A 16,358-nucleotide genomic window follows, 5' to 3' on the forward strand; every position below is an offset into this window, starting at 1 on the left:
CTTTTCCGGATGCGCCCAACTCCTTTCTACGTCCTAGAAACCTTAGGTTTCGGGTGTATCCTATGATCACTTACGTCCGTCAACCATTATGATGTGATATCCAAACCCAGTTTTAACCTCAACGTATTTTGGACTCGCCGTCGTCGAGGCCTCTAGTGCAAAAGCTGCCTCTTCGAACGCAGGATCCAGATCTCCTCTCTTCTTCCAACCTAGTGATCCCCCTAGAAAATCCTGTCAGTGACCCGGGTGGTGTGCAAGGCTTTCTCCAAAACGCATACCTGCCCTGGCCTTATCCTCCGAAAACTCCCTGGCGACATCGTCAAACTTGGCGCCAGCCTTCAGCTTGGCAAGGGCTTCTTCTTTCTTGCTATGCTTCTCGCACTGAGAGATTGTCAGATTGCCGTCTCGTCCAATACTCGTGCCGAGAGACAGACCAGAATATGCCGAACGTTGATAAACTGCGCTCCCTTAACCTTGCCACCCTTCTCCTCTTCATCTGCCTTACCCTTCCCTTTCCCCTTTGCAGCACCGCCTTTGTCCGCAGCTTTGCCTTTCGGTGCCATGGTCGAGTATCAAATGGGTTGTTGAAGTGGATGACGGCGACGGCGAGTGGGATCACGTTTGCTCCAATAGCGGAGCAGCAAAACATGCCCCACGTTAAAAATTGCCTCGCGGCGATTAGAAAGCCTTCCGAGGGGCAGCCTCGTCATGCCGGGGCAACACTTGACACTGAAAACGATTTGTACAATCATAATAATAATGTTCGTGATTGCTGATCCATTACTGTATTATTATTAATCCCTTCCCTTATCTATTCCCGTCCATTTCACATTTCATTTGTTCGTCTTTTGCAATTCTCCCTTCCGCTCTGTACCTCCCGCTCTCTTATCTAGTTCGTGTATCTCAGGAACGCCCCTCAAAATCCCGGGGTTCCGTACAAAGGTCTCTCTCTTCTCGCGCTTCAAAGTATTCAGAAGCAGTCATTACGTAGCTCAAGGCACCCTAGGAGCAGGAGGAGGACTGTCTATTGCCAATGGATCCATTTCAGAAACTCGTCGCCGACCTCTCGAGGACGCTAGGCCCATCTTCCGGCCTCGACTCCGACGACGTTGATGTCCCAAAGCTACGAAGCCTCATGGAAGAATACACCTCCAACGAGGCCGACTGGGCCAAATACGCATTCGCCGATTTCAGCCGTGGCTACACGCGCAACTTGGTCGATGAAGGAAACGGCAAAAGCAATCTCGTTGGTCCCCGCCCTTCCCGCCGTTTGAATTGAATACCTCTTTGGCCAGGACCCAGATAGCTAACGGACACAACGGTGCAGTTAGTCCTAGTCTGGTCCCCCGGAAAAGGTAGCGCAGTTCACGATCATGCACACGCACATTGCCTGATGAAGATCCTGAAAGGCACGCTGAAGGAAACGCGGTACGCTTTCCCCAGCCCCGAGCACGAGAAGCCCCAAGTTATCAAGGAGACGCTGTATGGGGAGGGCATGTTCACTTATATGAGTGATGATCTGGGCTTGCACAAGATCAGCAATCCGGACCCGGATAATGTTGCTGTGAGCTTACATCGTACGTCTCTCCCACCCGTTGACATCGGAGGTGGCAGCTGATTCTGATGAGATATAGTTTATACACCACCGCATGCCGCGATCCATGGATGCAATATTTTCGATGAGAAGACGGGGAAGAGCTCCCACGTTTCGCAATCCAACTTCTACTCTCAATTTGGGCGCAAGACAGGCGCATAGAAATCTCCCAGCCCATTTCTGGTAAAATGCGGCAGTTTTTCCGGTTGGCATTCTCGATTACGAAGGCGTTTTGCGTCATGAATACAGATATCAAGGCATGGGAAGGCGTTTAGATACCCGCAGGCGCAAGCCAGATCCATGGTACACTAGAATTAGACACACAGTATAGGCAAGTCTTGATACTTAGCAGCGGGAGCGCCCTTGCCCTGCACTTGACGGCTCTTCAACAAAAAGGAACTCTGCCTCTCCCTCATCCCTCCAAACTCGCACTCAGTCCTCACTCCCCCGAAATCCCACAGAGCAATGCCCCTCTTCAGCAGGCCTTCCAGCAACCCGACCTCGCTGCCGCAAATCACCCACCTGAAGCCCATTCCCGAAAGCCAACCCGAACTGGAAGCGGAATCCGAGACTAGACGAGTCCAGATGGCAAGCAAGGGCAAGAATCCAGCCTATACTACCGAGGGGAAGCCTGTGGTCGCAGGACGATGCCTTCCAAAGGTCACCGCGAGAGAGATATCCACTCCGGCCCCGGTCATTTGTGGGTCGCCGGTTGAGCAGGCCCGGGTTGCTAAGCTGCTGAAAGAGGCGGAGGAGAGAGATGCGTGGTGTGAAAGGTTCGACGCTGCACAGCCAAGTGGGAGGACTCTGGGTGTCAATGACTCGGGGTTCCATGAGTTGTTGGGAGCTTTTAGGAAGGAGATGGAAGAGAAGAAGAAGATGAAGGAGGAGGAGAAGAGGAGAGAAGAGGAGAAGGCCAAGAAGAAGAAGAAGGCAAAAGAGTCGGAGATTCAGGAAGGAGAGGAGAAGGGCAAGAAATGGTATAGAAGGTTCCGTGCGTAATATTAAATATCTGTGATCATTGGGACTTGGGACTTGGATGGATCTTCTGTTTGCTAGCTGTTGGTATCTATCATCTACTCCCAACAACAGCTTGTTAACCATCCTTTCACCTGTCTGTGCAAGTTTGCGTATTGTCCCATAATTCCGATCATGTATCTGCAATCATTCGAGATCATACCAACCAGCCATGCCCATGCTCCAATCCTTCTATGTCGACCACTGCATGTCATCCATCTATGCTCCACTGCTGAAATCAGGCTTATAGGTCTTGACCCCCCCTGCTTTCATCAGCTCACGCAGAGCCATGGTCGCGTACATGCTTGGTCCTAGTGTGAACTTGATGATCACACCTATCTTAGCTGGCCCTCTATACTCGAAGCTATCCCAAGCACCATCCATTGAAAGACCCATAGGCTTGGCGGGTTCAGCCGCAGCCGAAGACATGTCCCCTGCTGACCGCTTCCTTGGTAAGCCAGGAGCCGGCGTAGGAGTTTCAGCCGACGTCAATGTGGCTGCGTTAAGAGCCGCATTGGAAGCATCCAACTCCATTGCCTCGGCCTTTGCGTCAATTTTTGCATTTGCAGCATTGATAGCATCGGCCTCTTCCTTTGTCAATTCCTGGCCATCAGCTCCGATGTACTTGGTTGATCGATAACCAGTACGCCTTCCCTCATTGTTAATCACTGAGGTCTCAACGAATGTCTCCTTGTAGATTGGTTGCTTGATATCATCAGGGTTGGCAGGCTTCCTCAACTCATAAGCAGCAGCTGCTGCCGCATCGTCCGCAGCAAGCTTTGCGGGAAGATTTTGCCATGCGGCCAGGTTGGGATGAACAGCAGGAGTCGGTGGACCCGAAGTTGAACCAGTTGATGGCGGAGGCTGTTGCGCATTATCGTTGTTGGGGCCATTCTGCTGATTGGACCAGTTGCCATTCTGCCGTCCTCCATGCTGACCTGCGCTGTTATCATATCGTGCGCCTCGGCCGCGACCATTCTGAGGCCCACTGTTTTGGTACTGACTTCCGTAGCGCTGGTAATTTGGCCTCGACTTGTTAAGCCTGTCCAAATCCGTTTCCACTAGCTGCTCGGTATCCTCATGGTAGGTACGGATCTGGAAGCTCAGATTCTTTCCAACCTGCCCCAGGAACTTTCGATAGCTGCCACTGAGACTGAAGTCCTTTTGGTTCCGACGCATCTTCGCAGGATCCAGTCCTCCACCGCGTTCGCTTCCCATGAATTCCTTGTAGAAATCGCCAATATCATTGTCTGGATATTCAACATCGAATCCCGGAGTTGGCAAAACGATGTCAAAAATGGTGTACCTGCCACTGTCTGCCTCCTCTGCAGTAAGTGGTCGTGCACGCTGATAGAGGTCTTCATGGGAAAGCCCAACGTCATCTTCTGCAGGATGGACTACAACTTCGCCATTCTCGTCAACCTCATCCTGTCGGGCAGCCGCCTTCTTTGCCTCGGTGTCAACAATCACGAGATCACCTTTGATTACTCGATCCCGGTATCGAGACCAACGCTCACTAGCAACAGTATTCCAGACCAGAGATTGATAGGCATGCGGATACAAAGTTCGCATGTTGCGAGTGATTGCCATAATAGCTCCGAGATAATCTTTGCTCTTTTGGCCAGAACTCAAATGGCGAATTATAGCTTGCTCGGCACTGAAAGCCTGGGGCAAAGACTGATACTTACCAGTTTTCTTAAAAAGATCGATCGCACGTGCCCGGTAAATAAAGTCAGAGGCGATCTTGTCACTGCCGCGGGCCTCTGGGTTTGGTTCAGCAGCCAAGATCTCCTCGTTAAAAGAGAGAATGGCCCAAACAGCACCTTCGTAATCCTCTTTGAGAATCTTCTTCCCCACTTCGTCTGTGCCAATATCAAACGTACCAAAACGCTGTAAACCAAAGTAATTGATGAAACCGTGAACTTTGAGGTGCTCGACGGCTTGGCCCACAACATCATTGGCAAATTGTACTCTAGCTGCTTCCTCAAGATGGAAATCGTTCCCGAAATGGCAGTCTCGCAGAGTGATGGTAAATTCATTACCTTGAAGATCACCAAGCTCAAGTCCGTGCTTCTCATACTTGAAGTCACCGACGCGAGCATTCCGTAACTCTCGATTCAGTGAGGCCAATCTGTCAGCATACTGGCGTTTGATGCTAACACGTTGAACGGTCGCAGCTCTGCGGTCTTTGGTCCCTGCGAAGCCGAACTCCTTCGGCTTAACATGCAATTTACGGCTCAAGAAGGATGTTACCTCCAAGGTATTCTTATTCTCCTTGTAGAGCGAGAAGTGCAGGTATTCTCCGCCCAGTTCCTGCCAACCCAGCTTGCCTTTTGGCCCGGAGCGCTGCTGCCGAGGATTCTGTCTTCTAACATATCCTTCTGGATGTGGCTTGACTGGCAGAGCAGCAGTGAACTTAATCACATCATCCTCGATCAGTGTTGTCTCGATTTTCGAGTCAAAAATTCGACGGATATTTTGATGAATCTGACCACGCAGTACTCGATCTGTGATGGGTGACGATAGGAGGGAGCCAAAGACAGCAGGCTTAGCCTCTGGTTTGGCCAGAATCTTCTCATGAAATTTGACGAGCTCATCTTTGAATGCGGCGCCGAAGTACTGCACAAGAATTGTATCATCCTCGGAACTGAGAACAAAGGCTGGCTTTTGTGTACCTTCGGAAGGCTTTTCGACAGAGGTAATTGGCGACCCTTCTGGCTTGGATCCTGCGGGAGCTGGAGCTTCATCTGGCTTGACGTCTTTTGCAGAGCCTTCGCCATTGTCATCAGGTTTCGAAGCAGTGGGGGCACTGGTCGTATCTTGTGCAGGATTTGAGCTGCTAGGAGCTTCATCCTGTTGGGATGGTTAGAGAGTGAACCAAAAGAGACCTCAAAATTGGCATCATTGAAGTCATATGAAGTAGAATTACCATTGCGATAGCTTTAAAATTGGGGGCCTTGTCATTAGTGAGGTGAATGACACTTCCATCAAGGGCGATCTCGTTGACAATGAAGTCAGTGTATCTAGTTTTTAATGTTAGAAAATGGAGGAGGGAAACAACTTCAACTAAACTAGAGGATGACTGGCAGCACTTTCTCCTTGCCAGCGTTGAAAGAAGAGCAGAGCGCCAGCGGCACGCGCCTCCAGCAGTCATTGCATCTCCTCAGGCAGACGGAGCAGAGACTCCACCAAACACTCTCCAGTAGCGAAGTAATGAATTGAGGAGAAGCAACGCGTGAAGCTTTGAAGCTGAAATCAAACAGGACAGAAGAGCACATAGGAAACATAAAGGAGAAACATGAACGCGTACCTCTGTTTCAACACACCGGTAAAACCAGGGTTCGAATCATTGACGAAGTGGATGATTGCGCATTGCTTTTCACGCTCTGGCTGGAATCCAGTCTCAGAGATGACCATTGGGTTCATCGGCTCGTCCATCTTCGCAACTGGTTTACCAATTGGCTGTGTTGTGGTGGTCGCGATGCTCGATATCGATGGTGGAGGGGAATCAAGCTTCTGGCGTTTGCGGGGGGATTCAAGACCCAGATCCGCTTCCTGGAGGGGTGGTGCGCTAGCCATCTTGGGTAAGGCGTCCCAGATTCACTGTCCTGGAAGGCTGCGGGTTCAGAAGCAAAAGCCAAAGCACATCAGATCAGGTCAGAACGTTGTTGCAGAGCGCACAAGGCTCGCCGCTTCCACATTGAAATAAATTCAGTCGAAAAGACGTAAATGGGCTAGCGTCGGTATTTCTAAACTCCGACCTTAACCTTGGCTTTCCATGCCGCTAATTAGGTAATCCCCGTGCAGCATCGACTGTATCATTGCATCAAGCAGGTCCTGGATCCTTCATCCTTCATCCTTCAACTTTCCTCTTCTCCTGGAGAGACATCAGCGAGCCCTTTCCAATACCTGCTTCAGCTATTGCCAATGGTAATGACCCTTTCTGCATCACTTTGTTACCCAGATGTGCCACATTTATCTTCCAAATCGACCCAGCTCTCGGAGAAACTTGGCATGGTCAGCCTCCCGGCGGTGCCATTCCACTCTCGCCTGCTCCTCCTGCTCCTCAGCAAGCTTCCACTGGCTGTAGACAATGTCCCCCTCCCGTAACCGGATGTCGTCTCCCATCACCTTGTTATACAACAGCCAGTCATCTAGTTGAGAAGGGCTCGGAATCGAAAGCAGATCGTCCAGACACACCTGGCCCTTGACCTGATCAAGTATTAATCTCACGCTGTAGATGCCCTTTCTGTCATCAAACCCGTGACCATACTGCCTGATGACATATCTGTGTGCAGTTAGCCATCATATCCTCTTCTGGTGCATGTCGCGGGATAAAGGAGACCTACTCTCCATCATATCGAATTCCAGCTGCCGGTGCATACTTGCTCTTTAATGCATGGCCTCTGAGGAGTCTGATGGTATGTCCAGTCGCCACCATTAGGAAGAGATGCATCTCTTTGAGTGGGCCTTCCTTCTTGTATTCGTACATACCAACAGTGGGACCATCAGCTTCGGTGCCTGTGAGCAGAGGCAATACAAGCGTTCCTCCTTGGTACTTGGTCACATACTCATCAGCGCTGCTAACAACACCATCACGCAATGCGCAGGTGAGATTGAGCCACCACCTGCAGAATGGGATCAGCAAGGTTAGCCTACATAATCTCTAGAAGGAAACTCACATTCCAGGCTTTATGTCACTATCCATCATGGGAGTGCTTCTCACTACACGCCATATATGTGGTACTTTCCTGTCTCCCTGTTCGGGGACAACATCGTGGAGCGCTCCAGCGTCTTTCATTTCCTTGAGGCGATCTTCATCAATGGAGAAATAAGCTGCCTTGAATCGTTGCTGCCACTTATGTTGCAATGAAGAGGCCTTTGAAATGATGTCTGCCAATCTGGGGCTCCCAGTCAGATGTTTCTTATCAGTCACAAGTTCTTCAATAAGTTTGTCGAAGCGTGATCGAGCAATGACCCTGAGTTCAGTGGCTTGCGAAGAAAGCTCGTCAGCCAACATGACCTCCAGGATTGTATCAAGTGTATCCAGATCCTTTCCAGGAATACTTGAAATCTTCAGTGTTGCACGCGCTGTGTCTGACAATTCCAGAAGCACATCAGGATCCCATCCAAGGTCAGTGTCAGCAGAGCCTGTAGAACCCGGTCCAGTGATGGAGAATGTGGTGGCCGTAGAGGAGAGCGGAGCTAGCTATGTAGTGAGCATAGTTGTCACAAGTATGGAGTAGTATTTACTTACAAAGTGGTTTCGCAGAAGCGGCTGCTCTACTGTATGCTCCATCTGTGAAGTCTGTCAATATATGCCCGGTGTCATCGTTTGGAGTGTTGCCTGGGCTTGAGATGTTCATCTGGCCAGTTGATTCATCCACTGGAATTTGGTGCTTGCCAGCTCCGGTGTCATTGCTTTCCAGGTCTGAGGTGCTCGTCTCGCTGTCGACTACTGCTTCCTCTTGATGTCTGCCAGCTGCAGTAGCAGTGTGTTCAAGATCTGGGGTGTTCATCATGATGGCGGAGTCTGTGAGTAACTTTGGGTTGTTGTCGGGTTTATTGCCAGTGTGTTGAAGAAATGGGGTGCTCATAGTGATGGCGGAGTCTGTCAGTGACTTTGGATGCTTGTCGGGTTTATTGGCAGTGTTGTCTTGGTCCAGAGAGTCCACAACAATTGAACCCGATGGATTTCGACTGTTGCCTGCGGCAACACCGTCTGTTAGATCTGGCGGATTCATGAAGCCAGCAGAATCTGTGTCTGACTTCACATCATTAAAGCCAATACCAGTAGTACTGGTGTTAGGATCTGATGAGGCCACCAAGACTGCAGAGCTCTCCATTGAAGACATACCACTTCCATCTATGGGAGGATAGTTGGATTTGATCTGAATAGATCTGACTAGGGTCGTGTCAGGCTTCTGGATATCCTCACTGTTGTTAGGAGATGGCGTGCCAACAGGAAAAGCTCCAAGATCAATATCAGCGATCTCTTGCTCAATGTTGTTGATATCCTTGGTGGACTCCATGGTGGAGGATGGGTTTTTGTGGAGAAGGAAGGTTGTGGGTGGCTGAAACACAAAGGTTTTGTGTGCTTGAGGATGAGGTAGAGAAGAACTACTAGAAACTTTGCCCAAGTGGTTGTTAATACTAGGCAGGAACGACTTGCTCTCCCCTTTTTAAGCGAGTGCAGACAAATAAAGTGAGTAGATAGGTACCTACCGTAGGTAAGTTAATGCTTTCGTGAATATGTCTCGCTTCCCCTTTATTACGCGACCACGAACAGGCAGACAGTACAGGCAGTTCTGTATAAAGTCATCGACGTTTTCAGACACTTTTGTTGAATATCTGTCTAGCAGGTGTCCCGGAGCTCGCATGGTCTGTCTTTCAGAGAATAGGTACGTTATACAGTACAGGAGGTAAACACCGGTAAGCAGGTATAGCAGACAACCAGAAGTCTGAATCAACACTGAATAACTATTGCTACATAAAAACAGGACAGGACTAGCGTCTCTATAGGTTTAGTCTGGGAAATCCGAGATGGATTTGAGGACCTCTGTTACAGTCATTGTGATCCCGTGTCTTCTAAGAAGTCCGAAAAGTTTAATATAGTAGGAGTTGAAGTCCATATATCAGAAGCTGTAATGTGATCTTGCAATATCGAGCATCCCTAGATGGGATTATGCTACAATGTTATGCAGAATCTTCGGATGAGAGTAGAGAAATGCGTGCCTCTCTATTAGCTCCGGGTTATATTCTTTTATTGTACTAGACATTCTGGAGGTAGAGAAGACCCGGTTGCTAATTACAGAAACGCCCTTCAAAATCTTGAAAAGCCAGAGTTGACAATGTCATAATATTAACTGATTCGGGCAAAGAATTGAAACATTGGGTAAATGAAACACTAGAAGAATGCTCATAAATGGTGTCAGCTTTGTTGAAGTTTCTATGCAGTACACTATTCCTACCTTAGGCACTATGCCCTTGTTATATATTGATCTAATAAACTATCAGCGATCTATCTATCTGTAGACATGACAACTTCCATTCTCCCATGATAAACCTTCCATGTGGGCTTTATCACGTGTTTAAATCCCGGAGTACGATGCCGGGGATAAGGTACCTGGTAAGGTTTACCCCGTACATGATTACATATTAAAAGCGGAGAACCCAACGACTGCTTACAATATCAGCACTTAAATAGAACTTCAACCGCTTCCCCTCACAACCGCACTCGTAACTCTGTGTTGATAAGATCGTTTTACTCTCGCTCATATAATAGTCATGTCTTCCCACATAAACCTAGTTGCAACTTTCAAACCGAAACCCGGGAAGTTGGACCGGGTGAGTCGCCAACCCTCTACCCCACATCGACCCCGCTCATAACAGTGCCAGGTTCTAGAGCTCATGAAAGAGATGGCGGACCATGTCCACAAGTCCGAGCCTGATACGTTGAGATACCATGTCAACGTCGCCGGAGAGCCCGGGTCTGAAGAAATCATCATGCTTGAGACGTGAGTGCCCTTCTTAGCAATAGTTGTGGCAACATAGCTGACCTTCATGCAGATATAAGAGCAAAGATTCATTGGATGCCCATATGGCCTCAAAGGAGTATCAAGATCTTACGAAGAAGTTTGAGAATGAGGAATTGGTGGCGGCTCCTTTCGAGTTGAAGTTCGTGACCCCTGTTGGTGGTTTCGCCTCCAGGCTGTGATGTTGTGTATCAAAGGAGGAAAGAAGGAAGTTTTCATAGTCATTTATGAGATGTTGAAAATTCAAAACTGTATGAACGCATCTTCAAGATTCACTCGGCAAATTCTCGCCTGCTTGTTTGACTGTTCGTTGTGCCTACATACGAATCCTACATCTACGTACCTCTCCTAGTTCCTTTCGATCTTTCCTTCCTCTTCGTTCCGCAACACATCTTGTCCCAAGGACTTCGTTCGATCTTTGTTCGATCTTCCAATCTTCGTGTGACTTCTAGTTCCTCCAAGAGACATTCCCCCATCATAGTCAAGATGGACGACGAGACCTACAAACCTTCTCGCCACGAATATCCTCCTCCCAAGCCCGACTTTCATCAACATCCTCCCAGCAAGGACGACACCAGGGATTTCCTATTCCTCAAACCCGAAGGTGGCACATACAAAGTCAGACCCGAGGACCTTCCCTTGGCCTGGTGTACTCTCGCAGACTGTCCTCTTAATCCTCGTATCTCTGGAATTCCACTCCCCAAACCCTCCAAGCTGTATCGTCCCATTGGCACGCCAGATAACCTCGACGGCGCGTCAACAACACCATCTCGAAGCTCCTCACCTTCTAATTCTCCTGCAGGTGCGCGTCTGATCTCCACTTTCTTTCTCTTGAATCATTGACCCAAGCTAACTCTGAGAACTTACCAGTTGAGTCGGAAGGCTCCAAAGCAACCGAGTCCAAGATGGGTAGCCTCAAGGGCAAGATGATCTACAACGAGCTTGGTATCCTGGTTGAGGCTGACAAGCTTGACACACCCATCGACTCCAATGTGATGGGGATCACTCATATGATTAAGCTGATTCACGTCAATTGGCAACACCATGTAAGTTCTATTCGATCTCTTTGAGGATTCTACAATCGATTTCGTGGAATCGCTGCTTCTTGCAACTTTACTGCGTCTTGCACCTTTACTGCTTCATAGTAATCTGATTTAACGTCTTCTACACATGGTCTCTACAGTTGATCACCGCGACGTACTCCCAAATGTGTCTTCTTTCCTTCCAAGAATTCGGAGTCTACATATTCTCAACCCCTCTTACCAACTAGCCTCGATCTCTCTACTCATACGAAACATCGGTATGCTGACTTCTTGATTCAATAGTACAAGCGCAAGACGGACGACATCATTGCTGCATTGTTGAATGACAAATCATCCCTCGCCGTGAATGATAAGGCATTGACCATCAGTGAGCGATTGATATCTTGGGAGTTCAAGCCAATTTCTTCGAGATCAAACGACAACACTCCAGACGGGTTCAAGGTTGCTGTGTATGGCGGCCTTCCGAGAGTGCTTGACGTTGGTTGTGATACTGGCGAATGGTGCTTCACGATGAAGAAGCAGCATCCGGACTGGATTGTCGAGGGTGTTGATGACGTTGCTCGTTGGACCAAAGACCACACGGATATTGAAATCAAGTAAGAAGCTCCATTTTACAATTGGCTACTCGTACCAGTGATTCAATAGAGAGTTTTCGTCCCTGGAGAGACACTACTAGCTTTGGGGGCAGTCATTACACTGATCCTCAGCATTGTGCTAACCTCGTGGTAGGGACTTCATGGATGGTAAACTTTCTGATGATAAATCTCCAGGAGACTACTTCAGCCGCGTTCATGCCAGCCAGGACAATCCCGAGTTCACGGTCCGATCCATCAATAGTCTTTTGACCCATGAGAATCCAATCCCACACAACCTCTACGGTATTGTTCGTGGTAGCAATATCTTTGCCAAGGTCAATAGTTTCAGAGCCTTCTTAGAGGATGTTCGTTTGATTCTTCAGCCTGACGGCGTTGTCGAGTTTCTGGAGGTCGATCCAAGACCGCGGAAGGCCAAGTCCTCCGACGGAGGCCCTAGTCAAGAGGATCACACCGATGATCACACCAGCCGTGCCATGACTGATTGGACTGATAATATCGCAGACCGGTTCAAGGCTCCCCTTGATGAAGAGCTTGCAACAGATGTTCCGGGTTGGACAGCTCGCATTGACGAGCGTATCAAAGCTAGTCTTCATCCACAAGATGGCGTTCCAGCTGCTAACCTCAAGTCCTGGGTCGAAGGCGCTGGGTAAGTCCTTCCTCCCAGACGAGAAAAATGCGTAGCCACTGATCAAACTTCTGTAGTTTCTGGGATGTCAAGCAAGTCATTGTTAAACTTCCTGTTGGTGGGTACTCTTTCTTCTCGTTCAAACGGGCATGACAAGAGCTAATTTGGTGATAAGGAGGCACTAGTCGTTCCGGACAACTTCTCAAGGACCTCATCCTTTGGAAGACCTCAATGGAAGACGAGATCCCAAGAGTAAGTACGTCGAGATAATCTAGCTTGAACGATTACTAACCTTTGGAACAGCTCCTCCAGACACTGCCCAAGCTAGAACTCGAAGCCCTCGAATCAGGAACCTATTTTTTGAACCTTCACATCGTGACCGGCCGGAAGCCCCGTCAGCCACGCCTTGGAGACCTGCTCCTCGACGGATCTCGACAGGAGATGACCGAATCCATGTACGACGCCATGGCACGTCATGGTAATGTTAAAGAGCAACGAAACCAGTGGGAGAGAAACCTCAGGTACGATGTCCTGTCCCGTCCCTCCCCCCCCTTTTTGAATCTTCGGATTCGTGGAAGTTTACTAATGAACGAACGGCATTTCAGATTCGATCTCGCTGGTAAGCTGACGGATATGATGGATAAGCTTCAGCCCTTCCATTCATCTCCCTAAGCCTACCTTATTGTACATCCTGATCTTGAATCTTGATCACATCATGTCACGTCTTCTTCTCCTTATCGACTCATCATAGTCATAGGCGTTTCTGAATTTGATGATGATGATGATGATAATATGGACCTGGTGGGAATGATGGCGTTTGCGATGGTCTGGAAACGATGGAGCTGGCGTAACAGTTGCTTTTTCTTTTTTACATGGATGGTTTGCTACATGGATGTATGTGTTGCTAGTACTTTGTTCCCCCATGATCTGGGACGACACGCGAATAACCTCAGCTACATCAATCGATGAACACAACTGCATAAAAAAACAAAAGGATTCTCTACTTCATAGCCGTGAATTCAAATTCAAAGACTGAGACTGAGACTTAAACCAGAGGTTTCCTCCCTTCCTCCTTAAGAAGGTGGCACAGCTTCGAGACGAGCACTCACAGCACAGGAGGTTAAATCATCTTGATTTTCATTTCATTCTTTAATTTCCTCTTGGTATATGCGATATATGCAATATAAAAGCTTCTTCAAGTCGTAAGATATCATCATCATCAACATCATCACAACAGAGACGGGAGAACACACACACAGCAATCCGACACGAGACAGGAAGGGGGATGTATGCATGTATGTATGTATGTATACGGTATGCGCAGCGAATTCGAATTCTTAGAACATTCCCTCCCATGCATGCAATCAACGGCCTTCCATCCTCCCTCAGTTCCAGCCCGGGCTTGCCCTCCAAAGAAAAAGAGTTGAATCCTGATTCCTGAACGCCGTTCCACTGGCTATGCGTGGAGATAATGCCTGATGTGATTTGGAGCTGTGCGAAGAGATAGATAAAGATGGTTTGTTCGTTTGTTCGTTTGTTCGTATATTGCGTGTTCGTATGTATGCATGTTGCGCCTCCTGGGAACCCTGCCCCTGGTAGGCTATAATGAAGTTTTGGGGAGTTTGGGTAGTAAGAGGGTAGGTGTGGGCTGAGAAGAGGTGATTGAGTGATAGATGAGATCAAGCGTCAAATCACGCCTTGGAAGTTTCGTCCCAGCCCCAGACGGTAGCCAGGAAGTGCGCCATGTTGACGCGCTTCGCGCGCATCTCGACCATCCAGGGGTGTTCGAGCATGCGCCAGGGCGAAGCACGGCGAGAGGGCTCCTTCTCCAGACTGTGATGCATCTGTCAGTTGCGATTCACAAATATAGGAGTCTAAAGAGACAAGGGTGAAAACAACGTACCAACACTCAATAAAATACTTGAAGTTATCACTCCATTTAATGCCTGCTTCGGGCTCGTCTTTCAGTTTCGGGATCGGTTGGCGCACAATATAAGTTAAGAGGTCGATCAGGCCGGCCCGGGGTTGCATCTCTGTGCCGTCGGCAGGGAAGGGGAATCGATGCTGCGCGACTTCGAGAAGGGTGACGCCGGTACTCCACACGTCGGATGTGATGGTGTACGACTGCCCGGTGATCCGTTCGGGAGCCATGTAGTACGACGTCCCGATAAAGGTATTTGCGTCCCCTTTGGTTCCGAACTCACCGCTGACCCCGAAATCACAGAGCTTAACTTGGCCGTTTCGGCACAGCAGGATGTTGCTGGGCTTGATGTCTCGGTGGATGATCTTCTTGCTGTGGAGATAGGTCAAGCCATTCAATACTCCCTCGGCGACTTTCCCAAGGACTTTCTCCCCTGTTCGGCCACCGAGTTTCTTGACTTCTCGGTAGATGGAGTCCAAGGATCCTCCCTCGCAGAACTCCATGGCGATGCTGATGGTGGCTGTGGATGGCTCCACGAAAGCGCCGTAATATCGGCAGATATGCTCACTGGCGCAGTTCTTATTGAACCCCAGTTCTCGGAGAATCTGCTTCTTGACATCTGGGTCAGGGTTCGTGGTGATTATCTGCGGAGATAGGTTAATCGGGCTCAAATATGTAGCATAGGTAGAACTTACCTTAAGCGCAAACACGGTCTTCCCGCCTTTCAGCATGCATCGTGTCACGGCTCCACCGGCACCTTCTCCTAAGCTGCCTAACTCTTCAATCCGTTTCTCCATGCTTGCTACTTTCCACCCTTCGTCGTCCAGTTCTTCCACGTCCAACGTCCTGCCTCTCTCTAGGCTGAGTTTGTCGAATGCTTCGAGACCGTTCATACTACCATCTCGCTCCATTCCAACACCACCAGCCTCACTCCGTTCAGAGTACATAGATCCCACAGCAGATGCAGGATCTGGTGTCCCCTGTGGTTGCCGCAGTCCATACTGCGAGGCGAAAGACAACGCTGAATATTGTGAACCAGCAGACGTTGGCCCGCTCACCCTTCCATCCAAAGGACCAAAGCTGCCAGACCGTGAATGTGCAGCACTACTCTCGCTCCCTCCACTCGCGGACTGATTGGCGTTGGTTTGTAGAGTTGGACGCCCGTTCTGTAGACCCGCTTGCTCGTAGGGAGTTTGGTTGCTTCCCATCGGCGTGGCTAACTGCAATCTAGGCAGAGATGGTCTCGAAGGCGCTTGGCTCGGCATCTGCAGGGAGAGTGGCGGGGGGTGAGCAGGTTTGGCATTTGGTGAAGGTGGGATGGCAAGACCGAGCCTGGGAGCTTTGGGGCCACCGTTTTGTCGGTTGCCCGGAATTGGCGGACGCAGCAATGGAGCTGGGGAAGACATCTTAGGCTGGGGATTTGGATCTATGGTGTTTGAAGGCTTCGCGACGTTAGCATTACTCATTCAAGGCATCCAAGCTGGCGAGTGGGGTAGAGACCCGGAAAGCAGACAAGAGAGGTGCCATACAGGGTGAGGTCCAACGGCAGAACCGTGGGAGGATTGTTCTGATGTAGATGTGTGATCTAGCATCGGCGGTCGCCCGCTGTAGCAGACCGTCCTGGCGTTGTAATCAGGGTAGAGTTGTGACCAGACAGGCCGTCGATGGTACAACCAACAGTGGGAGAGTCTCAGCACTGCTGGCCTATTTGTAGATGGGTTGGAGGCGGTGTATCAGCTGCCAGTATTCGCAGGATCTGTTCTGCAAGTTCTGTTCCCACACGAGCGTTGTTCCTCTGGTCCAAGCTTATCGTGGGCGGGTCAGGATGGGTTCGTGGAGCGGTACGAGGGGTACGAGATGCAATAGCGAGAGGAAGTGGAGGTGGTGAGAGAGCGCGCGGGGGGGAGAGAGGAGGAGCGAATGACAGTCAGGTCTGAGAGAGGGAGATGGAGAGGGAGAAAGAGAGAGAATGAGAATGAGAAGAATGTGAAGATGAAGATGAAGAGGAGGAGGAGGAGGACGAGAAG

At 49.4% G+C, this 16,358-nt stretch overlaps 8 protein-coding genes across 8 annotated transcripts; 4 read left to right on the top strand and 4 right to left on the bottom strand.

The window, feature by feature from the left end:
- Positions 1-66: 66 nt before the first annotated feature.
- M430DRAFT_102140 (hypothetical protein) lies at positions 67-563 on the bottom strand (the record flags this gene model as incomplete). Its single annotated transcript, XM_024860768.1, has 3 exons — positions 67-221; positions 279-381; positions 435-563. 3 exons carry the CDS (start codon positions 561-563, stop codon positions 67-69), a joined length of 387 nt encoding a protein of 128 aa, XP_024721110.1.
- A 353-nt stretch (positions 564-916) lies between these two features.
- On the top strand, positions 917-1,908 carry M430DRAFT_243555 (hypothetical protein). Its single transcript, XM_024865051.1, has 3 exons — positions 917-1,246; positions 1,328-1,577; positions 1,635-1,908. The coding sequence occupies exons 1-3, from the start codon at positions 1,034-1,036 to the stop codon at positions 1,754-1,756; spliced, it is 585 nt and encodes a 194-aa protein (XP_024721111.1). The 5' UTR covers positions 917-1,033; the 3' UTR covers positions 1,757-1,908.
- A 151-nt stretch (positions 1,909-2,059) lies between these two features.
- M430DRAFT_28163 (hypothetical protein) lies at positions 2,060-2,596 on the top strand (the record flags this gene model as incomplete). The annotated part of the gene is made up of 1 exon (XM_024865766.1): positions 2,060-2,596. One exon carries the CDS (start codon positions 2,060-2,062, stop codon positions 2,594-2,596), a length of 537 nt encoding a protein of 178 aa, XP_024721112.1.
- Positions 2,597-2,830: 234 nt separating this feature from the next.
- On the bottom strand, positions 2,831-6,190 carry M430DRAFT_101646 (hypothetical protein; the record flags this gene model as incomplete). Its single annotated transcript, XM_024860732.1, has 3 exons — positions 2,831-5,464; positions 5,541-5,634; positions 5,922-6,190. 3 exons carry the CDS (start codon positions 6,188-6,190, stop codon positions 2,831-2,833), a joined length of 2,997 nt encoding a protein of 998 aa, XP_024721113.1.
- A 396-nt stretch (positions 6,191-6,586) lies between these two features.
- On the bottom strand, positions 6,587-7,739 carry M430DRAFT_102237 (hypothetical protein; the record flags this gene model as incomplete). Its single annotated transcript, XM_024860778.1, has 3 exons — positions 6,587-6,899; positions 6,961-7,239; positions 7,294-7,739. Coding segments are annotated over 3 exons (1,038 nt in total), but the record flags the coding sequence as incomplete, so codon positions are not given.
- Positions 7,740-9,852: 2,113 nt separating this feature from the next.
- Positions 9,853-10,328, top strand: M430DRAFT_140317 (hypothetical protein; the record flags this gene model as incomplete). Its single annotated transcript, XM_024862658.1, has 3 exons — positions 9,853-9,958; positions 10,010-10,128; positions 10,181-10,328. Exons 1-3 carry the CDS (start codon positions 9,899-9,901, stop codon positions 10,326-10,328), a joined length of 327 nt encoding a protein of 108 aa, XP_024721115.1. The 5' UTR covers positions 9,853-9,898.
- A 304-nt stretch (positions 10,329-10,632) lies between these two features.
- Positions 10,633-13,082, top strand: M430DRAFT_19360 (hypothetical protein; the record flags this gene model as incomplete). The annotated part of the gene is made up of 8 exons (XM_024864057.1): positions 10,633-10,948; positions 11,017-11,192; positions 11,472-11,785; positions 11,919-12,431; positions 12,488-12,528; positions 12,586-12,662; positions 12,714-12,931; positions 13,016-13,082. The coding sequence occupies 8 exons, from the start codon at positions 10,633-10,635 to the stop codon at positions 13,080-13,082; spliced, it is 1,722 nt and encodes a 573-aa protein (XP_024721116.1).
- A 1,019-nt stretch (positions 13,083-14,101) lies between these two features.
- Positions 14,102-15,737, bottom strand: M430DRAFT_101449 (hypothetical protein; the record flags this gene model as incomplete). The annotated part of the gene is made up of 3 exons (XM_024860707.1): positions 14,102-14,243; positions 14,314-14,975; positions 15,027-15,737. The coding sequence occupies 3 exons, from the start codon at positions 15,735-15,737 to the stop codon at positions 14,102-14,104; spliced, it is 1,515 nt and encodes a 504-aa protein (XP_024721117.1).
- Positions 15,738-16,358: the final 621 nt, after the last annotated feature.

Source organism: Amorphotheca resinae (assembly GCF_003019875.1).
Source record: "Amorphotheca resinae ATCC 22711 unplaced genomic scaffold M430scaffold_6, whole genome shotgun sequence".
NCBI lineage: Eukaryota > Fungi > Ascomycota > Leotiomycetes > Helotiales > Amorphothecaceae > Amorphotheca > Amorphotheca resinae.

Coding starts and splice junctions, on each gene's coding strand:
- M430DRAFT_243555 (XM_024865051.1), top strand. CDS start 1,034: ATGGATCCATTTCAGAAACTCGTCGCCGACCTCTCGAGGACGCTAGGC. Junction 1,247..1,327: donor GAAACGGCAAAAGCAATCTC/GTTGGTCCCCGC, acceptor ACAACGGTGCAG/TTAGTCCTAGTCTGGTCCCC. Junction 1,578..1,634: donor TGTTGCTGTGAGCTTACATC/GTACGTCTCTCC, acceptor GATGAGATATAG/TTTATACACCACCGCATGCC.